Source organism: Triticum urartu, chromosome 6A (assembly GCF_056163025.1).
Source record: "Triticum urartu cultivar PI428250 chromosome 6A, HENAU_Tu73, whole genome shotgun sequence".
Classification (NCBI taxonomy): Eukaryota; Viridiplantae; Streptophyta; class Magnoliopsida; order Poales; family Poaceae; genus Triticum; species Triticum urartu.
In genome coordinates, this window is record NC_141878.1 from 51,480,108 (window position 1) to 51,506,813 (window position 26,706).

The window sequence follows — 26,706 nt, forward strand, 5'->3', positions numbered from 1 at the left end:
CAAAAACTAGCAATAATCCATGGAGGGATTGAGAGTTAGCAAGCTCGAAGAAGGTCAACAATGGGGGAAGAACACGAGCTAAAGGGATAAGGCTCAATGGGGAAGAAGACCCCCTTTTATAGGAGCTCCCGAATCCAACCGTTATGTGCTCAGTCCGCACACGAGCGGTACTACCGCTCAGGGGAGCGGTACTACTGCCCAGGCAGTAGAACACAGAGAGCGGAGCAAAGCAGAGGGCGAGGCAGAGCCGTATGAGCGGCACTACCGCTGGGGCCAGCGGTACTACTGTTGGCAGCGGTGGTACTGCCGCTTGGCCCAGCGGTACTACCACACACGAGCGGCACAACCGCTCCTACTGCCGCTACTACTGCCGCTGAACCCGACACGAGAAAACCATGTCTCGAGTCGAGGCGGTACCAGCGCGGAACCAGAGCCGTACTACCGCTTATGGCCATGGGCGGTACTACCGTTGTGAGACAGCGGTACTACCGCTTGTGGCGATACGTTGTACTGCCGCTCTGGCCCCGCGGTACTACCGCTGGCACCAAACATATGCCACTTCCATGAAAACAAGTATACTCCAAGGAAAACCAGAACTGCCATAACTTCTGCAAATGAGCTCTGAATCGAGCAAGCTCAAGCTTGTTGGATATAGTAAGAAGAGGCAGGGGAGGTATGCCTAACAAATAGAGGAGTGAAACCTCCAATAGAGAAGAACCGACATAACCTCCAACGTCGAAAACATCATAGAAGATGCGAGTGAACTCCGTTTTCGATGAACTCGAGCTTGTCATCAAGATGACCATAAGCTCCAAAACTCACAAAGAGAAGAACCAAACAAGAACCAATAAAGATGATGCAAGGATGCAATGGTTTGAGCTCTCTACGAAAGATACGATCAGGCTACTCATCGAGAGCCCCCCTTGATAGTACGGCAATTGATCCTATAACCCGGTCTCCCAACTACCACCATGAGATCGGTAAAATAGAAAACCTATCAAGGGAAAACCTTTGCCTTGCACATGGTCCACTTGAGCTAGATGATGACGGTCTTGACTCCCTCAAGTTGGACCACCTTTCTTGATTGCGTTGGCTCGATGAAGACCAGTTGATTGCCCCCCCCTACTCCACTATGGGTGAGCCACTCTTCCGCACATCTTCACAAGTCCATTGTCACCATAATGGACGGCAAGCTTCAAGCATTTGATCTCTTCATGATGCTCCACTTGAACTTGCACACCGCAACCTAACCCCACAAAGAACTCTCACATAGACCGCGGGTTAGTACACAAAGCATAATGGATAATGCTTACCATACCATGGGATCACTTGAATCACTCTTTGTACATAGTCTTGATCAACCTTGAATCTTTCAAACTTTCTCCATTAAGATGATGTCTTGAAGGTAAATATGAATGTTCATGCAATCTTCTTCTTCAAGACATGCTTGCAATAAGCTCAACACTCACATGACCAATCTTTGGATAATTCCTTAAAAGCACCATGGTCAACTCATAAACTCCTTGAAACCAATAAATGGACTTCAAGAAAAATCTATGGACAAATCCTTCAAATATAACTCAAGACAATCATTAGTCCATAGAGATTGTCATCAATTATCAAAACCAAACATGAGGGCACCGCATGTTATTTCAACGACGTGAGGAATCCAAGGGTGAGAACGGTTCGAGATTTGGACGCGCGGTTTAAGAGATAAATATTTTGAATAAATGATCTATGAAAAAAGAAAAAACTCTCAGGTTGTGACAAGTGATGCAGTGCACACCACTTATCACAACCAGAGGAGGTGTAAGTGATCTTTTGAAGTAGTACTCCCCAATTAGTGGTTTCAAGTGACTACCAACGCTACAAAGGAACTAGGAGAGAAGTTGTCAAACCCCTTTTAACTACGCTAGTGGGCCAGCCTATTACTGTAGACACACGCCGCAGAGAAGCTACAGTCTCACTATATGCGAGACATAGTTCTCGCGGATGGGTTGGGATAGGTTTAGATAGGTGGTTTTTTTTAGCAAACTAGCAACCAAGGACATTAATATATCCTTGCATGCATGCGAAAGTGAGAAGGTTTGTTTGCATGGCGCTGCATTAATCAAGCGATGAGGAGTGAGATAGTTAGCTCTTTGGGTTTTGGAGAAAAAATACGCATTAATTAACACGTCAAATGAGGATTTGTACCGATTAATCCCGCGAAGGAAAACCCCGCCTTTCTTTTTTAACACTAGTACTCCTAGTACGTACGTACTTATCCTGTTTGGGTCTAAGCGTTGCATTGCCATACTTTGCCACACATTTTTGCCAAGCTTGCCTAGAGTTTTCAAAATGACTAGCAAGATGCCCGTGCATTGCACGGAACATCAAGATGCATTTTTTTTACAAAACACCTGTTGTGATTGACTCATGCAAGAGTAATCCCATGTGTGAGAACTAATGATATCTCAAGAATTTTATCGGAAAAATGGTATCTCGAGAATTTCATCGAAAAAATGATATCTCGAGAAAGATGAGAGATAAGGTGAGGAGGAGTGGGCGTGGTGGTGACTGGTGGTCGGACTAGGCGGAGGCATGGAGATGGACGGCGCCGGCAGCGGCCACCATGCCAGATTGTTCCAGAGACTTTCTTTTTTAATTGCTCAGCAATGAGGTTGTGGGAGATAAGGATGAACGAGGCAAGACCTTATCTGTAAATGTGGAGAGAGGTGTGGTTTTTTTGTAAAATTATCATAGTTTGCTTTTTATCTGTCAGATGTAGATCGGCGGTCTATATTACAAGATGGTAGGCACACCATTATCACCAACTCGATTTTTTATAAAAGTAGAGATAGATAGGTGGGTTGGTGGGCCAAGATAGGCACTTAAGCCGACTGGGTCCTGTGGTCGTACTAGGCTGGCTTTAGTTTGATGGGCAACTGCGACTGGTTGGCTTGGGCTTCTCTCTATCTGATTTACTTTTCTGCCTTTTTATTTAAAATGCAAAAAACCTTTTTACAAAAGCACAGCGAGTTATTACTGGAGATTAAATGTGAAGAAAATTCCCCTGGACTGGTTAAAATGTGCTTACTCCAGGAAAATTGAATTTGGGCATGGTGGGAGAGTTTGAATTGAAACTCATTTTAATTTAATTCAAATGGGTTTGAACTAGGACTAGCTATTAGAATTTCCCAAAAAATGTTGGAATTTTTGGTGGAGCTTTGATAAAAGCAAAAAGGATTTGTGGCAAAGTTTCGAGTCCAAACATGAAGTAGGAAAGGCATGGGATTTTTGGAAACCTTTAGAAGAGAAAAGGAAAAGAACGTCAAGAAAATATAAAGAAACCTCAAATGATTTTCTGAAAATATTCATAGATTTTAATTTGTTGTAATATTTGATGGCATGTATAAAAGAAAAAGGAAATCCACACATTAACTCACCGAATCTATACCTATACCTACAAATAAAGCAAGGTGTCTTTCGCCAATTTTTTCAACCATTCACTGCCGGAAAAAAATCTATCCGAGGTGGTACTAAATTCTTATACTTTCGTCTGCTAGAAAAAATGGCCTTTTTCCAGAATTTCGTACGTGGCCCGGATGCTGTGGCCCAGCGAAGCTAGCCCACTTTTTTTCTGCCCACGCAACTTGGAAAATACTATTTTCCGTATAGGGCGACAAATAGTCGGAGCTTCGCACAGGACAACCAATAATGCGCTGGCTTATTTTCCTTTGTTTTTTTGTTTTACTACTATTTTTATTCTCGTCCCCCTTTTTTCCCTTCCAAATTTATTTTATTACAGAATTTATTTCATAATTTAAAAAATTCTAAAACAACATTCAGAAATTTAAAAAATAAAATTTTAGAAAATCACCTGAATTCCAAAATTTTGGTAATATTTTGAAAAATATTCGGAACTTGAAAAAAGTTTCCCATTTTTAAAAAAACTTTTATCATTTTTTAAAATTGTTAGATATTTATAAAAATAAAATGCCATTTTAAGAAATGCTCCAAATTTGAAAAATATTCTTGTTTTAGTGAAATTTTCACGATTCAAAATAATGTTCGCATATAAAAGATACACATTTTCGAGAAATCTTATGAAATTTCAACACATGTTTCCATTCTAAGAACATGCTCACAAATTCAAATAATGTTCATGTTTTTATAAAAAAGGTTGGTGTTTTCAAAAAAGTTTGTGAATTTTTGTTATGTTCAAATGTTTGTAAATTTTGAAATATGTTCCTGTTTCAAATTTTGTTCTCATTTTTTGAAGTGTACATAATTTTTAAAAAACGTTAGGATTTAAAAATGGTTCATGTTTCCTACAATATTCAGAAACTTCATACCTTAAAAGTCTCCTCGATTGAAAGAAAAAGTAGATTAAATAATTTATTGGCCTTCTATGGCATACAATGATGTAACAAAACTCGTAAATGTCCTCGATTAATGAGTGGGAAAATAACGGATTGATTACTTCACATCCGGCAAAACCAAGAAGCTAAATGTTCCTTTTACACATGTACACGGGGTTTTGCTTGCACATATAATTTTCACAAACTTTAAACACATACTACTTTTTTCTTCCGTTGCAACGCACGGGCATATGTACTAGTATATATAACAAAGATAGTAAAAGGAACTAGACTTTTGGGTTGGGGCTGCAACAGACTTGCTGATATTCAAAATGAAACTTTTAGGGAACCAGCCAGAACAATGCTTGGAACATAAACATAAGAATCACAATTGTTAGGGGTTTGGTCCACCAAATTAATGGCCCGGTGTTTTATTTTTCATGAAATTGATTGCATATTTTTCATTTAGCTTGTTGAGCGTTGTCTACTTATAATACTCCCTCAGCTCATAAATTGAAGAGATTTTGGATAATTTAGGTGGTCTCCAATACCAGGTCAGTGTGCACGAGAATTCGATCGACGAGTAAATAGTGTGTCTGCCCCAATTGTATGCATATATAGCACATTAATCATTAATCAACCCCCAATTTGGACAATTGGCGCCAGTTGTTAAACTGTCACGAAAGGCAAAGACCAGGATTTTTTTTTTTGAAAGACCTAAGACCAGGATTTTGACTTGGACCGGCCCCAAAAACACAAAACCACATTTGATTCTCTCTCATGTCGTGGAATGATACAAAGACGACCCTACGCCTCGGCCAGCTGCCTGAAGGTGATCGGGCCGACGAATCGCTCCGGCCCGTCGAAGAACGCTCGGCCGGCGAGCCTGGAGGTGGCCTGCGTAGGGTGCAGGAAGTCCCAGAAGAGGAACCTGCCGCGGTCGCCGCAGTAGCCGGCGCTGGGGGTGCACCCTCCGTTGGCGTTGAACCTGCCGCCGCCTCCACAGCACGCGCTCCTCAACTCCGTCAGCCCTGCACACAGCAAAGCGAGCCACATTACATTCTTGGTGCAAGCATGAGCGATGCACGTACGTTGCCGCAGACTCTAGATGTACTGTACTTGGTATTAGCTTGATCTTAGAATGCTGCGATTTATTATTACCAGCAGACTGTGGGTCTTCGACGATGCTGGAGACGAGCTCGTAGGCGCTGCCAATGGCGTACTCCATGCCCTGCATCTCGGAGACGAGGCCGGCGAGCAGGTCCCGGATCCCGTCGTTGAGGCTCTTCGCTAGCCGGTTGAGCGGCTCGAGGCATTCCCCGGCCGGGTTCCGGCTCCTCCAGTACGGGCAGCACCCGATCGGCGCCACGTCGATCACCGCGAACTTCCTCGCCCCCAGGTTGTACAGCGTCTGCAGCACAACCATGCAGTTGATTTGATTCAGAGTTGAATATAACACAGTGAGTTTGGCTGAGTTGAAGCCTGATGGAATGGAAATGATCATCACTGGTCAGGTCTCTTACTTTGACATGGCTGTCGTATGTGGAGACCACGGCTTCCCGGAACTGCTGGAGCGCGGTGGAGTCCGGCGACGTGTCCTGCGAGAAGAAGTCGATGGCGTCGTTCGAGCCCGCGCTGATGAGGAAGATGGACTTGGACAGGAAGGCCGACGCACCGAAGGCACCCAGTCTGGCTGACAGCATCTGGTCTTTGAGATCCGAGAAGTACTCGATCTGCTTCGTCATGTTGATCGTGTCTCCCTGGTAATATGATCATCATCTGGTTGTCAAATGTTGCTGGCACTAGCTGAGGATGTCAATTGTACTTGCTGATTTTTAATTCTGGCCAGATTTTAAATTGTGTGTGGTTCATGACATTAAAGAGAGATGGAGTACAGGAGAAAGTTGTTGCTTTGATTGAACAATTGAAGAATTTTCTCAACTTTAGGTAGTAACGAATCATCTGCTCCACCTAAATTCTTCCAGTGAACAGTAAAATATAGAACAAAATTTCAAATGTACTTGGGGTTTGTAACCAATTCAGTCGAAATTTATGTCCGCACAAAAAATAAATGACGACATGTTTCTACTAAACCACATATATGTCTGATAAATTGGAAAAACAGAGTCAGAAATGTTTACAGCACATGTGGCTTGGACGTACCGTGGAGTCAAGAACACCGGAGCCTCCAGAGGCAAAACTGGCTCCTCTCATGGAGGCAGAAGCGGCTACCGGCTTCTTCGTCGTCGTGTTGCCCAATGCCTCGCCACTGCCGGCGATGAGAGAGAGGTACGGCGGCGGGCTCCCGCTGAAGCCCATGTGGACAGCTGCAAATTTCACAACTGATCAGACAGACAACCGAGCCGCCATTCATTCAAAAGCATGTGATCAATTGGCTTGCTCACCCAAGAAATCGGCGCCAATGAAGCCGTTGCTAAACCTGCCCGTCGGTTCACCGCCGGGGAAGTCGACGCCATTGTGAGGAAAATCAGCCCTGGCGCTGGTCCCCGGCAAGTAGTTGTTGTTCCCCACATCAGCAGTAGAGTCGCCGAACACAAAGATCGCCGGAACCACCATGGAGGCGACGGTGCTGCTCACCACGGGCACGAACAGCAACCGGAGCACCGCAGCCACGAACAGCAACCGGAGTGCCGTTGAAGCTTGTCGCAGCGCGGCCATGGCCGACTCCAGTCACCACACAAAGAAACAACTTCTGATGCTTTGCTAGCAAGTCTGGCCAATTTATATTCTGCTGGAAGAATGAAATGAACCCTGGCAGCATGCTCCAGCTAAGCTCAGTGCACCGTGCTGCACCTTCTCCAATTACAGTTACTTGCTCCATTAAAATTGTACCAAGATAACTACCACAAGGCTGAAGAGAAAAGAAGCCACAATTGTCTAGGTTCTAGCTGCCACAATTATCACATGGTACTGAAACAAATCAATTTGCACAGCACATCAGTAATTCGAATTTAAAAAGTCCTCCCAAATAGTATCAGCATGGGAATTCATTGATGCAGTGGTATATACAGAGCACACTCAAAACGCAATCTGTCAGCCAAATCAGAACTACTTCCTCCATCTCAACATGGGAATTCATTTGATGCAGAGTGATATATACGGAGGGAGTAAAACCGATTGTTTTCTCAAAACAAAAAAGAAACAAAACCGACTGCTAATGGTATCCGCCTCTGAAAATCGGAACATGCATGGAGGCATTGGGTCGAAAAAAGAGACGAATAAAATGCATAAACAACACTATCCGCATCTCTGCTGATGTTACAATGTGACAAGTTACAAAGGCAACTTCTGCCAATCAGCACAGCATTTCCCCCAGAAAGTTTTTGCTGAGCATTTGCTCTATGAACAATACAACAAAATTTTGCCAACTATTTCACATACATTGTTTTCTCATCAGCACAAATTTTAGTGCTGATGTAAATTTCAGGGGAGAATGTCCCTGTAATGACAGATGCAAATATGATTCGTACATCACCCCTATAATGAAGACAAGCAGGCATGTTTGCTTCTTTGGTAGATACCATGTTGATTACCAACTAAGTCAGAGTTACGCCTTTTTCCTTGTGATTCTGTAGCCAGACAGAAATCATGTCAGTCAGAACAATTGATGCAAAATGTGGAAAAGAATTGCAGTGATAATTGACAAACCTGAAGCAATGAATCCCAAGTGCGTTGGTGATTTCATGGATAACAGACGTAGCAAAATGCATGTACAGCGCCACTGTCAAATTGATCAAAGTAGTCAGATCAAAGATACGTTTAGCACTACAGCCTATGATGGGCACATGATATACTGTAATCCATGTCTCGTGATATATATTTGTCAAGTGAAATTTGTTACTGTAAAGAATAACTTGGAGGATCCGTCTGAAGCTTATAAATCAAGAACAAGTACCAAAGTACAACCAAGTGACTAATACAACAATCCAATGCCTGACCAAACGCATGACAATATAAACAGATTCACTAATCTAAAATAGAAAACCAGAAAAATAATACGTACTACTTTTTAACAACAGTACAAAAATGATCCCTCTAGTATATTGAATGCAAAACTCTGCAACTCGTCCATTGAAAAGAAATGTGCTGTGAAAATAAGATAATACCTGTAAATAAGCAGTATATCAGGAGAACGAGCTGCTCATCAAAAAGGGGGTTTCTGCAACGATCAATGACCATAAAATGAGAGTGTCATACAAAACCCATCATAGCCCATGATAATTATACAGTGTAATACAAAAGGCTCAGAGGCACAAACCCATCATCAAGTCGGGCAGTCAGCGCATTTGCAATTGCAAACGGGAAATATGCCAGGGCCTGCAAAAGGAAGCCAGTTTTTAGACATGACAAAGTATAAACATACTGGCATAGGCTCCATAAAGAACACTGCAAAGAAACCAGGTCATTAGGCAACTACCATGCACATTCCTGTCTTCAGACCTTTGGGTTCATCACATAAGTGAGCCAGAATCATTCTTCCCTGTGCAGCAATATAAGCAGATAAGTAATGTCCATACAGTTATGAAAAACAGCATCTACAAAAGAAACGTGCCCCCCAATTAATAGAGAAAATTCCTTACTTGACACTAACTTAAAATGAGGTTCCTTGTCTGGCCCTGTAGAAAATTATCTTCCCTATTTGACATATCTAGTCTTAATTTCTTTCCTTATGTGACAACCGCCATTGGTTCCGTTACACCGTTCCGTCAAAAAAAAAATTAGGTGGACCAAAATACCCCTCTACTAGTCGCTATCCTATATCAAACCGAAGAAACAATCCCGACCGAACCGTCGCTCTCGTTCCTATCTCGAGTCCCCACCCAACCTGAACCCTAGCAGCGGCGGCGGAGGGCTGGCTCGTGGCGGTGGCGTGAGCTGAGGGGCCATGGACCAACAGGTGGCTGCGGGTGGCGGCTCAGGCACGGCTGCAGGGGTCGGAGCAAGCACAGCGGCGGACGGCAACCCAGGCACGGCAGAGGGCGGCCAAGGCGGGGCTGGGGATGGTAGCCAAGGCACGGCAGCGGGAACAGCGCGACTGTGGAGCGCTCGTCGGTGAGCTCAGCTGCGGGCACAGGCCATGGCGCGGCTGCGAGCTCAGCTGCATGGTTGAGCGTGGATGCGGGCTTGGGCCACGGTGCGGCTGCAGGCTTGGCTTCAGGTTCGGCGTCGTCGGCGTGTCTAGAAGGGTGAGTGTCTTCCACAAATTGCTCTCCAAATGCAGGATTGGAAGGAGCAGATTGCCTCATATCCAGTAGCAATGTCATGCATAAGTTTCTCTTCTATTTACAGGATGGATCCAAATACAAGTTATGTGCTGAAAATTAAATTGCTTGGCGACCCAAAAAAACTAGAAAGGAGATCAAGTGTTTTTATTTTGAGAAGGTTATTGATTCTGACTTGACTGGTAGTTGTGAACTAGTACTGATGTATGTGGTGAATGTGAACCTGGATGTGATGTACTCCCTCTGTTCCTAAATATAGGACGTTTTGGTAACGGAGGGAGTATGTGTGGATGTTTCTGGTAGTTGTACATGTTGTGATGCATTTTGTATTTATATATATGAATTGTGTGAGATGTGGGATCAAAATTACAGGGGAGGTTCTGCCCAATTTCCATTTTTTGGAATTAAAATCTGAGGGATTGAAAGCTGTTTGATGAGCAGATTATGAGGTTTCAATTGGTCATTTAACCATGACCAAATATGTAACATTAAAATGAAGTATTCTGTCACGGTGGTATAGAAACCAAGAGACCAATCTAACTACCCTTGGATAAAGAGTCAAAACAAGAGCAGAATCGCAACAGTAGTGACAATGCCCAGATTGGCAGGCAAAATGAAGAATTAGTTTCAAACATGAAAAGGTGTAAAAGAGCAACATCATCAAAACACAGATCAACCAGATATTTAATCTAGGTATTAGAAGAGGCCTTACCACAAGATAGCCAAACGCAAAACCAGTTCCAATAATTAGCAGATGTGGTTGATTTCTCATTATATCTGAAGGAGATAGATAGGACCTGCACATTGAAGTAACATCCATCAGTAATGACGTAACAGATTTTTTTTCTACGTTATTGCTCTTTTTTTAAAAGAGTAGATATATACAATAGAACTCAGAAGGGTCAAGAGGATACCACACGAGAGTTCCAGCCATGAGTAGAACGAAAGGGAAGAGCTGGTAAAAATGAAGAAGGGTGGAAAGTCACATGGAGAAAAGTTTTATGCAATACGACAACAAATCTAGACCTTACCATTGCTAGTGCCAGCACCATACTTCCTTTTCTTGCTTCGACGACTTTGTAAACATTGTGAGTGCTGTAGGTAGGTTACAACACTAGCTTAGTGCAGCTTGATTAACACTTGAATGTTTGATCAGTTCTAAATTAAACAAATGTGGTGCCTTTCCAACTCAAAGGCTCAGAGATCTGCCTCGCTAGCACCCCAAACCAATACAAGAGGATAAACAAGATAAATAAACATAAAAAAGAATAAGAGGGTAATTCAGATCCTCGACACTGGGATTATTTGAACTGGAGTATTAGAGCTATGTAGTACAATAAGAGGTGTTTCAGATCTATTGAGCAAGCAAAAAACACAGATCAGATAGAACGAGAATCGAAACAGAAAATACTACGCAAAATGACAAACAGAACTTACTTAGATCCAATTGTCGGAATTACAGCAAAAGCAATCATTAGAAACAGCACAATGCCATAGAGCGAGATTTCTGGAAAAGAAGCAATGGAAAATAGACTTCAGCATAGGGAATGCCAGCATTTGTCACTATCCGAGTTCATTTTACAGTTTTCACACAGTATTAACAGCACACGGTTTCATCGGCAACAGATGAAACAGTCAGGCTTCATGTTAAGAAAATTATTAACATATGGTTTTAATACAAAAGCAAAATTAGAACCATAAGCTTGGTGGTCTACATACCAGGAACAAGAGGCACCCAATTAAGGAGGGGCACTGATTTCCGGAAATCCTGTGCCCACCATTCAGCTCCTATGGAAGGAAAGTGAAAGGAAAGATGTGCAGTTAATATCAGTAAACTATATGGTTGGATACGAACGACGTATACATGACGGATACATATGTACGGTATATTAGCAGGAGAAAACTATGAAGATTGACAAGCTCGACATGATTTGATTCTGTGAAGGTTGATAAAAGTTAAGTCAAATAGTACCTGTGAAAAAGGTGACGATATGGCACACATAGATCAGCATAAGGCCTTCAGTCGGCCCATTGACTATAGGAAGAACAAGTGTATTTGTAAAATAGCTACACAGAGAGCAATTATGTGTGAGATGGAAATATGATACCACTCAAAAGTAACACAACAAATGTCTGCGGAGGTATCACCAACACAGATATAGGAATAACCATAAATATTACAAGGCATCAATAGTAAGAAGGTTTCAAACTCAAAAATAGTAGTGCTTCTATGCTCTTGTGGAAACTAAATTGCGGGAATCTTAATAAGGTTCCAACATGCTTCCTACTTGGCACCTTCTATGAGAACATTAAAACACTTCCAACTTAACAAACCACATGAAAAGAGCTGGTACAAGTAAGGCATATGAAGATTCACAAACCATTTGAAAAAAAAAAGATGGCACAAGCACTGCAAGACATGTTCATCATTTAAAAATTATAAAGCATCCAAAGGGACATGGAATCATTATACTTCATAAGGGCGACATTATCCAAGCAAAAGTACAACCAGTTTGGTGATAGGTGTAGAAGAGTATAGAGCAATACTTGCTCCTAAGATAGTTTGATGCTGTAACATAGAAGTGAAAGAACAAATTAACTCACTGTTCCCAGGTTGCGAAGTAGAAGGGGACAGCTGAAATGACCCAAAACCAGAAGGTAGCATTTCCACACATAGCTGTGCTCCCAAAAGCCAGGGACTCAAACTAATAGATAGACTAATCAGTTCACAACAATTTAGTATCTATGCATATGTACGAAACAAAGTGATGAATATCCTTACAGCACATGCAAGCGCGTCACATCCTGTTCAGGACAAAAGCTTGTCAGTGTCACATGCATGCTTTCCCAAAACTGAGTTCAGCAAGCCGAATTTGGAATGTGGATTACCGTGATCAAAAAGTTCGCCTAAAGGACTTGATGAGTTGGTACGTCTTGCTTGTTTACCATCCACAGCATCAAAAGTCTGCATCCATATTTCAACATGTATATTACAATTCTAAACTGGCAGTGACTGGAAATTACACATGGTAGAACCGTAAGAAAATCTAGAGATTTAGAGACTAATAGGACAAGGGGCCACACATTGAAGACATTTAGGAACCTTAGCATGCATAAAATTAATAGCAAGCCCTTCGTGCATGGGTCATAAATGCTTGAACAATATTGCCAGAACTGCAGATTAATATCACCCTTATCTGTTCTATAGAAAACGTGGCAGTTGTGTTATGCTGGAAAGGGAGAATAAGATGGTACAGTATTGCATGGTTGGGTGCCCTGTTCAACAATTCATTCGATTAACCAGTTAACTTGCCAATTAATCGCTACTCGTTGGGTCACCGAGTAGCTGATAAACTGATAAACCGGCCGATTAATTGATTAAATGGCCGATTAACTTGCCGATTAGCCTATTAATAATCCCCTACTCGCTAGCAACTGAGTAGCTACCAGTTAACGATTTCCTCAACAATGGTTGGGTGAGCATATAAAGTTGGATACCTGGTAAAGGAAGAGAAGGATTCCGTGCGCAAGATGAACCCATCTAGGGGGCGCTGTATCAAGATGAGGTGAATACAACTGCAGCAAAATGACAGTGACAAGTTAAAAGCTTGCTAGAGTATTACTGCGGTGGCAATTAACAAGACGCAAAATCTTCATATTTGCGTGCTCTAGATTACTTACAAAGCCAAGCAATGCCGATGTCAGCAGAAACATGAAACCTGTCAGCGTGATCTGGAAATAAAAGGCAATGTTTTATCAGGCCTTCAAACAAAATAGCATCGCTTGCGACAACAGCAGCATGTGCAGAACTCTCACCATGTTGGGTCTGCGGATGATTTCGACAGAGACAAAAGAAAGAAGGTTAGTCTACAGTCCACATATTTGAACAAACAATACAAGATGAATGAAAAAAACGAAATTACTTCCATTAAGTAACTATAAGATACTATAATTTACCGCTGCTAAACCTTCATTATAATAAGTATATAAACAAGCATGATGTGTCTTAGATTCACAAATCACAACGAACCCACCACAGCAAAATCCTTCATTAAAAATCATGTGTTTGGAATGTGTCACTCTGACCCTACATGAATATAAAATGACTACATTGAAGTTTCGAATCACCGGCTTTAGAGAAACTAAAGAACATCGCGCTAGCAGGTGTACGAAGGCGAGTAGCTAATCCGGTATTAATTATACAACGGAATATGTGCAAAGCGAGCTTTACAGCGCCTCATTAGCAACTCCACTATCACTAAGCAAAAGCCAGGGCTCGTCACTCAAGACTGCTTTAGCGTTGTCTGCACCAGGTGCCTGCAAGATGCTCCCCAGGCTAAAGAGAGTCTCGGCTAAAGACGGTTCCTCGTTAAAACAAAGCGCGCATTCCAAATCACACACACAAACACGGGGGCATAGCTCGTGTCTCGGCCTGACGGATCAACGCAGAGTGCCAGAACGCTACCATCATCCGCGCTAAAGCAACATGGAAACAGGACGCGGGGCTATTTCACGAACATCACCGCATTACTCACGCATTGAGCTTGATACGGAACGGATCAAGCGGGCGGGCGGGCGCGCACGGGGAGCGCTCGTGGAGGACAGCATACGGAGCGGGGAGCGGACCAGGGGGGGAGGGGAGGGCGCTTACGGGAACCAGAGCGGGAAGACGTTGACGAATCGCGACCAGAAGGGCTGGAGGATGTACTTGGCGACGATGGAGTGGTCGACGCCGCTGTACTTGTACTTGCGCAGCGTCGCCACGCCGTGGCTCCCGACGTACCCCATCTCGCCCCAAACCCGAATCCCCGGCCGGCGGAGGGAGGGAGGGGGCGAATGGGGGGGAGGAGGAGGCGGCCGCGGGCGCGCGCGCGTGGGCGAATGGGGGCGGCGCGACGGGTGGAGGAATTTATGCGGGGATCTGTCCCGTTGTGGCTGGCAATGGTGGTGGCCGCCGGTTGGGTGAGTGGTGGTGATATGAGGCGGAGGGAGGAGGGAAGAGAGAGGGAAGGCCTGGCCGTTTCACGATTCGCCCCCCTGCAGGGCGTAGTTTTATGAATAAGCACCCCTACTGCCGTCTAGGTCAACACACAACTGGGAGGAGCCATCTGTGGCTCATATTGCTTGCCCCTTCTTTGACAATATGGTGACGTAAAAAATTTCGTGCGGCGATGTGGCAACGTACATTTATGCAATGACGAGTGGTCGATCCAAAAACAGATTGACAAGGGGCCTTCAAAAACGTTGTTATCACGAACTTGGATTACGACGTACATGCATGGATAAATGTATAAAATGGCTAAGGGAACATTTGTCCCGTGCACTCCCTAAGCTATGTGTAAGTGTATACCCCTTACAACGATTATAGCCGAATGCATCAGAAGGACGCGGAAAAACTACCTCTTGGCATAAAAAATTCAAGTGAAAAAGCCACATGCAACTTTGTTACTTTTCGGTTGTGTCCTCGTGCCTGGCCATTTTCGTTCAATTTGGCGTTTTCTGTCAGGCAGCTTATTTTTATTTCCTCGTTCAGCATTTTTTGTATGTTGTGGATTCGGTGCTTCACGAAGCAAATAGAAATTCCTTTTGCAGCTTGCCTCTTGCAGACAAAACGACAAATTAGGTCATAATGAGCAAAGAAAGCGTCGTGAATATAATCCTTAAAGCTTGTCGACCGGTACAAGCACGAGCTTAATGAAAAGGGATATGTGTGCCTCCACATAACAAACACTCACACAAGTGACACGGAGTAGTATTCATGAAACGTTTCTATCAGCATTAAAAGTAGGGAACTGGAAATGTGACCACACGCATACGTGTCGTATGGTCTTTGTATCCCGTTGTTGTACAACGTAGGCTTGATTTCATGAATTTGCAAAAATGTGGAGGGGAGGATGGCATGAAAAAACCTCTCACAATCATGATATTATGACTAGATATCTTTTTATTAGGTTATTAGATGATGTCGCCATACAAGTAACAATCACCTGTTCTCCTATCGTTGGAAACCGCTTTGGTCATAAGTCGTAATGGCACATGAGCATTGTCACATGCCTCTCTTAAATCTGGTTCATTTTTTAACTCAGTAGAAGGACATGAAAAAAAAGCTCTCAAACGTCGAAATTTAGGCAAGAGTCGAATGCAAACGCATTTGCCCGTCGGTTTGTATGCGAGCCATTGCAATCATGATTTCTAGTGGACAGAAGAATATGTCGCTCTACGTAACAGCAAATCCATCATACATCCAACAAAACTTTATGTGCAGCATTGCTATCAATACCAAAAGTATAGCAACAAAGAGACGTGACCATACATACACACTCGACGCCCATTCCTAGGTGTCGGACGGTACAACCTAGGGCCGATTTCACGAATTGCGAAAAGGTGGAGGGGCAGGCCGGCAAAGACCACGACAGAATTTCCCGTGTCCCTGTCTTCGTGTCCTGTGCGTTTACCGTCCGTCAACGTCGAGCACGTGAGAGAAAATCCAGCCCAACAACAAGCCCACGAAGCCCATGAAATCTTCTTACATTGGGCTGAGATCCGGGCTCCCGCGTGCCAAAGCCCACCCGGCACCCCACGGTCGTATTCCCATCCCCATTCCTCGCCGCCCTCCCGCGCCTCCGCCGCCGCCGCCGCCAACGATGGGGAGGGTGCCGGCGCAAGCCATGCGCGCCGCCAAGGTCCCCCGCCACGCCCTCGTCCCGAAGCCCTCCGCGGCGTCCACCCCGCCGCCCCCTCCCCCGCCACCGCGTGGGCCTCGTCCCGCCGACGGTAAACCGCCCCACGGCAAGCCGCCCCGGAGAACCCCCAGGGCCGCCTCCGAGCACGCGGGGGCCCTGGCCCTGCCGGACCGGCCGGGGCCGCCGGCCGAGAAGAGGCCCATCACCACGCCCGCGGAGCTCTCGGCCGCCATCCGCGCCGCGGTGGACGCCGACGTGGACGCGGCCGCCTCGCTCGCGCTCAAGGCCGCGCCCACCATCCCGCTCCCTGCGCAGTCGCTCGCCCTCATCCTCCGCCGCCTCGCCGCGCATCGCTCCGTCGCCGCGGCGCGGGACCTCCTCGCGGCGCTCCCGTACTCCGCCGACAACCCCGCGCCGCGCCCGGCGCTGCTGGCCCTCGCTGACGCCTGCTGCCGCCGCGGCGACCCGCGCGAGATCGGGCAGCTCCTCCCGGTGCTCGCCGACCACGGCGTCCGCGCCGACGCCCACGTCTACAACGCCCTCATGAAGGGGCACTGCGCCGACTCCGACACCGCGGGGCTCCTTGGCGTGCTCCGCCGGATGAAGGACGACGGCGTGGACCCCGACCTCGTCACCTACAACACCCTCGTCTACGGCCTCGCGCGCGCCGGGCTCGTCGCCAAGGCCAGGACCTACCTGGACGCCATGGCTGCCCAGGGCCTCTTCCCGGACGTCATCACCTACACCTCGCTCATGAACGGGATGTGCGTCAAGGGCGACGCCCTTGGCGCGCTCAAGCTGCTTGAGGAAATGCAGGCCAATGGGTGCGAGCCCAATGACCGGACGTACAACACGCTGCTCATGGGGCTCTGCAGGAACAGGAAGCTGGACAAGGCCTTCGAGGTGTACAAGTCCATTGTAGGGGCTGGGATGAAGCTCGAGCCACCGGCGTACGCGACGTTCATCAGGGCATTGTGTCGGGCGGGGAGGGTTCCGGATGCATATGAGGTGTTTGATTATGGGATCGAGAGCAAGAGCATTCCGCAGGCAACCGCGTACAGTGAGCTCGAGAGCTCACTCAAGTGGCTCCGCAAGATGAAGGCGTAGGATGGAGGCCCGAGGAAGGCTAATAAGCTATAGTCTTCTGTTGCCGGTGCTTGCTTCACACCTGATTCAGTGAGTTGCATTGCCTGGCTTGTTTTGATACAGTTGATTAAGCAAAAGCATTTGAAACTACTACTGTGTTTGTATGGAGTGATACTGTCTGTTCAATCAATCAGAATGAGAATGTAAGATGAGATTTCCGGAAACGTGAATATGTCAAGACATCTTACTCATGTGTCAAACTTTGGTAGCATGATATAGTGCCATTTACAACATATGCTTATAATCTGTTTGTTCAACTGGCTGAATTAGCTTGTACTCCCTCTGTATCAAAATATAAGACGTTTTTTGACACTATACTATTGTATATTGAATGTACATAGAGAATAATGTTGGTAGCCTAAGTTCTGATAAAAAAAAGCAAAATGATTTTAAGTGTTCCAAGAGCATATCCAATGGTGTATTCCTAGGTACAAAACTGAATATGATTCTCCTGCGCCTTAAGCAAATATTCCATGATTGGACTGTTAGAGTCACTGTAGGATTGATCGATATCCAGGTTTCTTGACTTCCCCTGTTTACTATGATCTTCTCGGAAAGACCCCTAAGAAACAGAGGTAGATTTTATTTTATCTAATTTCCTTTTAGCTATTTTCATGATGACAAGGGTACCAGCATCTTTCCATCCCATTGGTTAAAAATGAAAGCAATACAATGTTTCTTGTAATTTGGAATCATGAAGTTGCTCTGGCACGGAGCTTAGCACCTCTGCAACTACCTGCAGCGTTAGTCGTTTGCAGCATGACTGTTACTTTTCTACCTGCAGCGTTAGTGGATGAACAACGCAACCACACTAGTAGATGAACAACGCAACCACACTATCTGTAGTTGTAACTTGTAAGGCAACTGGAGAAGCATGTTTTTGCAGAGCAAGTTCCAGCGCATCTTGAAGAAACAGCGACACATTCATCCGGCAGTGTGATGTTGCTTACCTGCATGACAACAAACCATGTGAACCATTCTTCTCCATGGTGCGTGAGCTTGACAGCTGGAACACCTAGAATTGGCTAGAATTCTTTGCCAATCTCAAACATTTAGCTAATTCAATTATTTTGTTTCCCCTATCTGCAGAGAACCATTACCATTATACAGAAGATCATGGTTTAAACCCTTTTTTTACCGGAAAAGGTTTAAACCCTTGGAGCGGCGAGGAGTTGCGATGCAGCACAAGATCGCTTTCGCAACATCGTGCTGGAAGGTTTTTCATCATGCGCAGGAAAGAACACACTAGACTGCTTTTGACCCCAGGAGGATCAGATTTGCTGTACCTATGTGAATGGACCAACGGAGATCTCGATTCCGGAAGCGACTCGGGGAGAAGTGGAGGGTTGCTGCCGGTTACGGAGTTGAGCAGAAGATTCGTGGAAACAGAGTCACTGTGTTGCGTAAAATCTTCATTTTTTGGGTGTGTGACAGATTTTGTTGGACTGGAAACCGGACTTCTCATGCTGTCGGTCTGCTTGTTTGTTGTTTGGCGCCTAATCGCTTGCAAACACGAGACTGAAATCGATGGCAGCTAAGTAACTGAAACTAGACGCCATTCACCCTTCATCAAGTCTGACACTTGCACGAAACCTCCAGACTCTATGCGCTATTGCTGTTAGCTAGTGGTGACCTCTTTTTTCCTTTCCTGAGATCATGCAGGACTTGCCCTTGGAGGCAATTTTTCTAACAGAAGAGAAATCTGTAAGCACCACGCGTCAGCTGAGGCGCGAACGCGGGCGGGCTGGCATTGCTCGTGCGTGCCCTGTTCTCGGCTGCGAGCCATCCCGCCCGTGTCTCCGGCAGCAGTGAGGGCGCACCTGCGCCTTCACCTGTACTTTGCGGCCGGCAACAGCCAGAGGATGAATGGGGTGTGCCGGCTCGTATGGCAGTTCGTGGTCGCAGCTCTGAAAGTGAGCTTCTTGAAGCCGGGAGGAAAACATAGGGCTGAACCTTGGCTTCATGGAGGACGCATATTTCTCTTGCAGCCGGGAGGAAAACATAGGGCTGAACCTTGGCTTCATGGAGGACGCATATGTCTCCGATGACAGCCAACTAATGACACCGGCGGCATGACAGCAACTTGCAACACAGAGCAGATCATCTTATTTCTTCAGATTAGAGGCCCATCGGTTTTCACCTGAATGATGAGAAAGCTAACTCGTGAAATACTTTCAGACGACAGCCAGCTCAAACGAGTCCTTTAGTCACTGCATCTCAAACCAAAAAGAAAAGGAAAGCAGCACCAGGCAGGCAGTTGCAGCTCATCATTCTACATTCATCAGCTACGACCAGATAAAAGTTCAACATAGTAGGCACTAATCAGCAAATTATGCTGTTAAATTCCTACAAGTCCAGCCGCATGGTTCGGTGCGTGCCACTTAGTAGGAAGAGGGAGCACACCAAATGGGCACTCCAACAAGCCATTTCTGCATCTCAGCCACACCAAACGGAAGAACCTACGCGTCGATCACAAGCCATTCCCACATCTCCAGATACCTGCGGAGCAACCAACATCGTCATCAGACAAACAACTTTGTACTATTCCTTGTATCTGACAATTTTCGTATGATTCAAACACTACAGATTCGGTTCGCCATCGTGAAAACTGGACCAAAAGCTCCAAAGTTGAATCATCTCAACTACTGGACAAAACCCAATGGAACAGTTAATTTCAAGTGGCACGCCTTCTACTTATATTTTTTTTACCTAAAGCCTTCAGCATCTGCTGTTCACACATTCTAAGCCTTTGGCTATATCGGAAGCTAAAAGATCAGTTGTTCAAATACCTCCATTTTCGGGAAATGCATTAAATAGATGCATTTAGTTGGAACCTAATAGGTATACTTTTCAGAAATAGACAAGCTAGATTGTCAGTAACAAATCGAAAGTAATAAAATTCATGCAGAAAAACCTCAAGCAAGATAGTAGCAAATCGAATATACAAGCTAGATGGTCAAGGGATTCTTCCAGTCAGGTGCCTTAGCATGCTGGAGTTTCAGCTTTTTTAGGTCATATTTGTTTACAGAGGGAGTACTTCCTTAAGTCCCCGATTGATCAAGGCTAAAATTGACTATGTAAGTGTTCCACTTATATGTTTAACTAAAGAGTCAAGAGTAGTGTATTCCATATCCATTTGGAGGTGATAGGGGTTGGTATGAAGGATTGCACATTCATAACAATCATCACAAAGATTTTAAAGTTCTTTGATGATCAAACAACATCTCTTGGTGAACAACCCGTTAAAGCTATCAGGGCCAGGGGAATTTGCTTGACGACACTATCAACCTCCTATCCAGAGAAGGGGGTCGAGAGGTAGCCACTCTGTTACCAAAGGTTCTCGAGATAATAGCAGCTTTGACTTCATCATCGTCGGTTGAAGAGCCCTGACGGTCTGAAAGAGGTTGAACGAGATTTCTTCCATAGGCTTTATTGCCCACCGCATGAAAGGATTTCGAGTTTTCATCTATGAAGCAGACTCATCTGATAGTGGAGCTATTTTTCCAGTGGAGCTTAATATGATTTTTTTATGATTACTCTAATGTTGCTTTTTACAGCAGACATAGGCCTTTGTTCTTCAAGTCCAATGATAAGGTTGACGCAAAGTTCCAATTTGCAATCAACAATGAGAGGTGAGAAAGGATTCTGCTCCAGATTTGTAAGGCTCTTCTAATGTTTTCGAAATTAGAAGAGATGTGCCTCTGTCATCTCAGTTTTTGAAAGAGGCTCCAAGCTTGTTGGAATACCTCTACAAAGCCTAGGTGGTCCGGGCACCCCAAAATTTCTCAAGGTGGAAGATCTTTGCTTTACGGGCTTTGGTTTGATTGTACAGAACACAAGGGATGTATTCTGAGGTGAAATTCTTGAAACAAGTTTAACAATGGTATTAGGGAAGACCATAGTCAAGGCAGCCAAGGTTACAAAAAAAACCATATATTCATACTTATTGTTTTGCGAAAAAGTGAAAACATAAAACCTTCCCATAGTATAAGGTAAGCAATTCTCACTTTGTATTTAAATCGAATATGTAAAATTCCGTTACAAATTGAGGACGAACAACTATAATCAGAATATTAAAAGTTTGATACTATCTCGAAATTGCACTTGTAAGACTTAATCTTAATGTTTTGCATGTTTTCAATTTTAATCTCAAATAATTAGTGAGGACGCCCAAAAATAAGTTATAGAGATGTGAAAGATAATCTAATATATGAAGTAAGATTATTAAAATCTATTTCCTTGAGAACATTATTGTGATATTACGGCTACACTTCTATTAAAATTAAAATCTACCATGGTATTATTTGTTTCCTTATCTATCATGTGGCAGCTGACTACAGTAGCCCTTTATGATACTCTTCGATCATACAATTGACAGTCCATAACTGCAGAAAATATCAACATCTAAAAAAACTAGAGGGAGATTAAATATGTGAGTTAGAGTGATAAACAAAGATATGTTGATAAAATGTTTAAGCAAACCACCTACCAGGCTGAGATTGTACAATAATTCAAAGCGAGCACTAGGTACAACAACAATCCCAAATGAACAGCAACGTGAAATGGCAATTTATATAGGCCCGAGTTAATAAATGAAGTTCAAAGCCAAATGCTCAGGAATTGTTGGCTATCAATTACTTGTGTAGAAACGACAACATACAAATCACACTTGGATCTTATCGATTTGTAGCCACGAAAATAGCAGGTGCGATGTTGCAACCAGTAAAAGTAAACAGAAAATATCAATGAAGCAAAAGAAGGGATATATTTCATTCTGCTGCTACTTAAAGAAAAGCTTACTTACTCAATTAATACATCATAATAGCATATCCATCTGACCAAGCATCTTACGTATTGTGCAAAACTTCAGCTCCATCATGTCCACCACCAATGCCCATGCCTACAAGGGGGCATTGCAACCATTATTTATCTCATCTTGAGAAACATCTGCACTGCATCAATGAACTAATACTTCCATTTGGATAAACTCACATATGTAATTTGAGGAAAACAACTCCCATTTGATACATCATGACGAGTAGATAAATAAAACCCCATCTACTATCAAATAAAGAGAATATTCTCGAAACAATTCATACCCACTAGTGCCACAAAACTGAAGAACGTGCGCTCTTAGACTATTAGCTGACCTGAAGGTAGAAGTTACCTAAAATTATGCTTAGGCTCGCTCCATGCCATAGTGGATAAAATAAAATATACCCACACTAATAAACTCTAGCAATAAAAAGGATCATGATTATTCATTTTTAAAATATATTCAACCGGTAAAGAAAATAAACTCAATTTGTTGATTGTCTACCTTGCCACTGTCAGAACAACTGTTTTTAAAATATCAAGCCAAATCGTTATAGTGGATTTTAAAATTAGCAAGACCAATGATAACAAATATTGATTGAATGGAAGCTTCAGAATATGCCAACTGATCTACCTATTTGACATTTCATTGGTTCAAGCTAGTTTTTATTCATGTAGTTGTCTTCAGTTGCCAGCCGTTATGTATCTCATATTCTCATCTTGAGAAGTATCTGCAATGGAGCTATGCACTAATACTAACATTGTACAATTCTGAATATGCCAGTAGGCAGGCAACAATAAAATGTAATTCGATTATTATACAAAGAACTGCTGATCATTGTGTCATTGTTTTATTCTAGGATGACAACAGAGCAAACAGATAATGAATTTCACACCTCTGACTCAAACCATATAATTCCATAATAAGAGTATGAGAATAGGGGGGGGGGGGGGGGGGGGAAGCATTGCTACATTTTGTTTTGTTTTTTGACAAAGGAGACGCACAACCGGTTTCAACTAAAGGAACTCAAAATCATGATAGAGTAGAATCGCCTCTCCAGAAAAGCAGAACTGGCTAGCTACCAGTAAAAGATGTTTTTCCAAAATCATAACCATCACATAGAACGCCACCTAACAAACATCCAAAAAGAAAATGCTAGAACAACATAGCTATATGTTAAGTAGATCATCGAGCAATAAAAGAAACGATTTATATGAAACTTGTTAGCTTAACACGAAAGGATGTGAACAGCATTCAATCAACCAATTATAAACAATATCTTGGTTTTGTTATACCTACAATGTAAAGGCATATGCTATTACCTGCAACATAGACATTTTCGAACGGATGATAGCGAGCCACGAAGTTGGTTCTGGAAACTTTCTTGAACTGCAGCGACTCAAGCTGGATCGTGAAGAGGTCGGTAGGTGCCCGTAGGAACACCACACTATTGTACTCAGCAAACCCCTTTATGCATAGGGGCTCTCTCTTCTTCTTCCATGAACTCATGAGAAGTAGCTTATCCAGTTCAACAGTTCTTGCCAGCACCCATGAAGCAACATTATCAGAATCGGTCTCCATCTTCCATAATTGGGCGCTGAACTTTGACAGAAAGAAAATACCAAGGCCACCACCCTCTGCCCGCATAAGCTGGAGTTTGTTAGGAATGGCATCCACCGGCACTGGTAACAGAGATAGGACCTGCCTCTCCAAATCAAACTCAAGGATGCCATTCGATCTTTCCTTAATTTTCATGTCAGAGAGCAACCAGTACAGGGATTGCCCAACTAGGATACCGGGAAATCCCGTACAAATCACGGAAGTACTAGGATCCTTGGGTGGAAGCAGTAATGAGATGAGAGCACCCCATCCGCCAGTCTTGGACGAGTAAACACGGGCGATCGCTGTATCTCCTTGCTCACTCCTGACACCACATACCAAAGAAAAAGAAAAGGGAAGCAGTACCAGAAACCAGTCATCTTTCAGTCACCGCATCCCAAGGTAAAAGAAAAAGAAAAGTGGTACCAGGCAGGCAAGCAGTTGCAGTTGCAGTTCAACATTCAACATTCATTAGCAAGGGCCAGATAAAAGTTCAACATGACATAATAGATGCGGATTAGCGAATTACGCGGTTAAATTCCTACAAGTCCACGCACAGTTAACCAGTGTGTGCTACGTAGTCCGAAGAGGGAGCAAACCACAGAAACACCCAACAAGCCATTTCTGCATCTCATTCTCAGCAACACGGAATGGAAGAACCTACCTCCCCCACAAGCCACCTGCACACTTGATAATACCGGCGGAGTAATAATCAATGTCTACGATGGTCAACAAGTTTGTACTGTTAGTATTCAGGGTGGACACGGTCCAGACCGGTCCGGTCCCGGTCCAAACGGCTCGGACCGGCCGCCGGCGGTCCGGGCCGGACCAGACCGAGCAGCATGACAGGTCCTGATTTCAAGGACCAGACCGGCGACGATGAAGCCCGGGCCGGACCGGCCAACGACCACTGGCGGCGACTTGCACGGGGTGCAGCGGCGAGGTGTGCGACATGCGCGGTTGCTGTGGCGACGTGGGTGGCATGCGCGACCGCCGGCGACAAGGTGGGCACTATGTGCGCTGGGCGGCGCCGCTGTTATTCCTGAACCGTGACCGCCATTATCGTTCCCAACCTTGAACCTGCAACACTAACGCCATGCACGCACGGGACGTGCCCCATCTAAATGGAAAAAGAATTTTATAAGACCAAGTCTCACGCGAGACCCATTCTGATGGATGACACATAGATTTACAAATCACAAAGCATCTACCCCACCCCCACTTGAAATAGGGAGGGAGGGGGGAGGGGAGGGAAGATATTAGATGTTTTGGGATTTGTAAATGCCACGTGTCATTCATCAAGCGGGTCTCATATAATTTTTTTTCTATCTAAATGGCATGCACGCATGGAAGGTGCCCGATTTAAACGGCATGCCTGCACAGGACTTGCAGCTTTTCAGTTTTCTCTCTTTCTTTATTCCTTTGCGTAACAGCCGTGCCTGATGACCTGATCTAAACGCCATCCTTGCAGAGGACGTCGCCGATGATGCCCCGATCTAAATGGCCTGCGCATGTTAGTTCCTTATAGCAGTTTATCTAGTACACATGGAAGTAGTATAGCGCGTGCATGAGCCCACGATTTTGTCTCAATTTTGACGTGGATCTAGTCGCGGGATAATGCCATGATTATCGGATCGCACCCCACCTCTTTTGTTCTTTCTTGTTTTATGTTCGACAGAATAAAAGGAAAGGAAACTGGATTGAGGAGGGGCGCGGCAGTGACACACGGAAGGGGCGTGGCGTCGCGGATCTCACTGGCGCCATAGCAGGGCGTCGCCGGCGCGGCGGCTGGGCGGAAGAAGCGCGTTGCCTTCGGTCCGACCGAGCCGGACCGGGCCAAGGCAGGACCGGACCGATCAATTTCCGGTCCCCTTTTCACGGACCGCTTGCGGTCCGGTCCACTTCGGTCCACGAGCGGGCCCAACAGACCGCTCGTCCCGTCCACCCTGAGTTAGTATCTCACAGTTTTCGTATGATTTAAACACCTAACATTAGCTTCTGCTACTAAAGAAAGGAAGAGAAAGACCAAGTCCTTGCACAGTAGGCCTAGTTTCACCTTCAAGAGAGTAATTAGCAAGATCCACCAAAAAGACGGAACTACAGGCTTTATTGGCCGCCGCATGAAAGGATTTCAAGTTTACATCTCCGAAGCGGACTCATCTGATAGTGCAACTATATTTCCAGTAGAGCTTAATGTGATTTTTTTAATGACTCCTCTAAAGTTGCTTTTACGACTATGTTCCAATTTGTAATAAGCAACGAGAGGCGGGAAAGAATTCTGCTCCAGATTTGAAAGGCTCTTCTAATGTTTTAGAAATTATAAGAGATGTGCCTCTGCCATCAAAGTTTTTGCAAGGGAGACTCCGAGCTTGTTGGAATACCTCTATGAAGCCTGGGTGGTCGTAATGGACAGAAGAGAAGGGATGTATCCAAGGTGAATTTTGAAATAGGTTTAACAATGGTATTAGGGAAGACCATAGTCCAGCTAGCCAAGGTCAAAAATAAATATATTCATATTTATCTATTCTTTGTGAGAAAAAAACATAGAACCTTCACACAGTATAAGGTAAACAGTTCTCATTTTGGATTTAAATCTCATATGTAGAATTCAGTTACAAATCAAGGGTGAAAAATTATAAGTTCAATACTATCTCGAACTTGTACTTGTAAGATTTATTTTAATGTTTTGCATGTTTTCAATATCACATAATCAGTTTGGATGCCCGAAAATAAATTATAGAGATGTTGAAAATAATCATATATATCAAGTAAGATCATTAAAATCTATTTCCTTCAGAAGACTATTGCATTTTATTAGACATTGCGGCCATGCTTTTATGAAAACTAAAATCCAGCATGGTATTATTTGTTTCTTT

The 26,706-nt window shown here is 44.3% G+C and overlaps 4 protein-coding genes across 5 annotated transcripts; 1 reads left to right on the forward strand and 3 right to left on the reverse strand.

Moving 5' to 3' along the window:
* Positions 1-4,907: 4,907 nt before the first annotated feature.
* LOC125512871 (GDSL esterase/lipase At5g55050) lies at positions 4,908-7,441 on the reverse strand. Of its 2 annotated transcripts, none has more exons than XM_087531255.1 (5): positions 6,749-7,441; positions 6,507-6,670; positions 5,867-6,103; positions 5,517-5,754; positions 4,908-5,384 (listed from the first exon to the last, which is right to left on the reverse strand). In XM_087531255.1, the coding sequence occupies exons 1-5, from the start codon at positions 7,020-7,022 to the stop codon at positions 5,122-5,124; spliced, it is 1,176 nt and encodes a 391-aa protein (XP_087387381.1). In that variant the 5' UTR covers positions 7,023-7,441; the 3' UTR covers positions 4,908-5,121. The 2 variants fall into 2 exon arrangements, with proteins under 2 accessions (XP_087387381.1, XP_048533899.1); XM_048677942.2 differs by having other exon boundaries at positions 4,910-5,374; positions 5,505-5,754.
* A 142-nt stretch (positions 7,442-7,583) lies between these two features.
* On the reverse strand, positions 7,584-14,602 carry LOC125512870 (choline/ethanolaminephosphotransferase 1). Its single transcript, XM_048677941.2, has 18 exons — positions 14,238-14,602; positions 13,403-13,412; positions 13,268-13,318; positions 13,085-13,162; positions 12,476-12,551; positions 12,369-12,391; positions 12,191-12,291; positions 11,559-11,653; positions 11,306-11,374; positions 11,024-11,093; positions 10,618-10,681; positions 10,501-10,541; positions 10,299-10,383; positions 8,782-8,844; positions 8,623-8,681; positions 8,471-8,523; positions 8,013-8,085; positions 7,584-7,933 (listed from the first exon to the last, which is right to left on the reverse strand). Exons 1-18 carry the CDS (start codon positions 14,372-14,374, stop codon positions 7,912-7,914), a joined length of 1,170 nt encoding a protein of 389 aa, XP_048533898.1. The 5' UTR covers positions 14,375-14,602; the 3' UTR covers positions 7,584-7,911.
* Positions 14,603-16,135: 1,533 nt separating this feature from the next.
* On the forward strand, positions 16,136-18,894 carry LOC125515585 (uncharacterized). The gene is made up of 3 exons (XM_048681083.2): positions 16,136-17,445; positions 18,302-18,404; positions 18,505-18,894. Exon 1 carries the CDS (start codon positions 16,231-16,233, stop codon positions 17,374-17,376), a length of 1,146 nt encoding a protein of 381 aa, XP_048537040.1. The 5' UTR covers positions 16,136-16,230; the 3' UTR covers positions 17,377-17,445; positions 18,302-18,404; positions 18,505-18,894.
* Positions 18,895-19,037: 143 nt separating this feature from the next.
* LOC125515586 (uncharacterized) lies at positions 19,038-24,217 on the reverse strand (the record flags this gene model as incomplete). Its single annotated transcript, XM_087531282.1, has 3 exons — positions 19,038-19,914; positions 22,220-22,315; positions 23,554-24,217. Coding segments are annotated over 2 exons (717 nt in total), but the record flags the coding sequence as incomplete, so codon positions are not given.
* Between the last annotated feature and the right edge of the window lie 2,489 nt (positions 24,218-26,706).

Coding starts and splice junctions, on each gene's coding strand:
- LOC125512871 (XM_087531255.1), bottom strand. CDS start 7,022: ATGGCCGCGCTGCGACAAGCTTCAACGGCACTCCGGTTGCTGTTCGTG. Junction 6,671..6,748: donor CATTGGCGCCGATTTCTTGG/GTGAGCAAGCCA, acceptor TGAAATTTGCAG/CTGTCCACATGGGCTTCAGC. Junction 6,104..6,506: donor CCGGTGTTCTTGACTCCACG/GTACGTCCAAGC, acceptor TCATATTACCAG/GGAGACACGATCAACATGAC.
- LOC125512870 (XM_048677941.2), bottom strand. CDS start 14,374: ATGGGGTACGTCGGGAGCCACGGCGTGGCGACGCTGCGCAAGTACAAG. Junction 11,654..12,190: donor TACTTCGCAACCTGGGAACA/GTGAGTTAATTT, acceptor CTCTCTGTGTAG/CTATTTTACAAATACACTTG. Junction 8,086..8,470: donor GATATACTGCTTATTTACAG/GTATTATCTTAT, acceptor TCAATTTGACAG/TGGCGCTGTACATGCATTTT.
- LOC125515585 (XM_048681083.2), top strand. CDS start 16,231: ATGGGGAGGGTGCCGGCGCAAGCCATGCGCGCCGCCAAGGTCCCCCGC.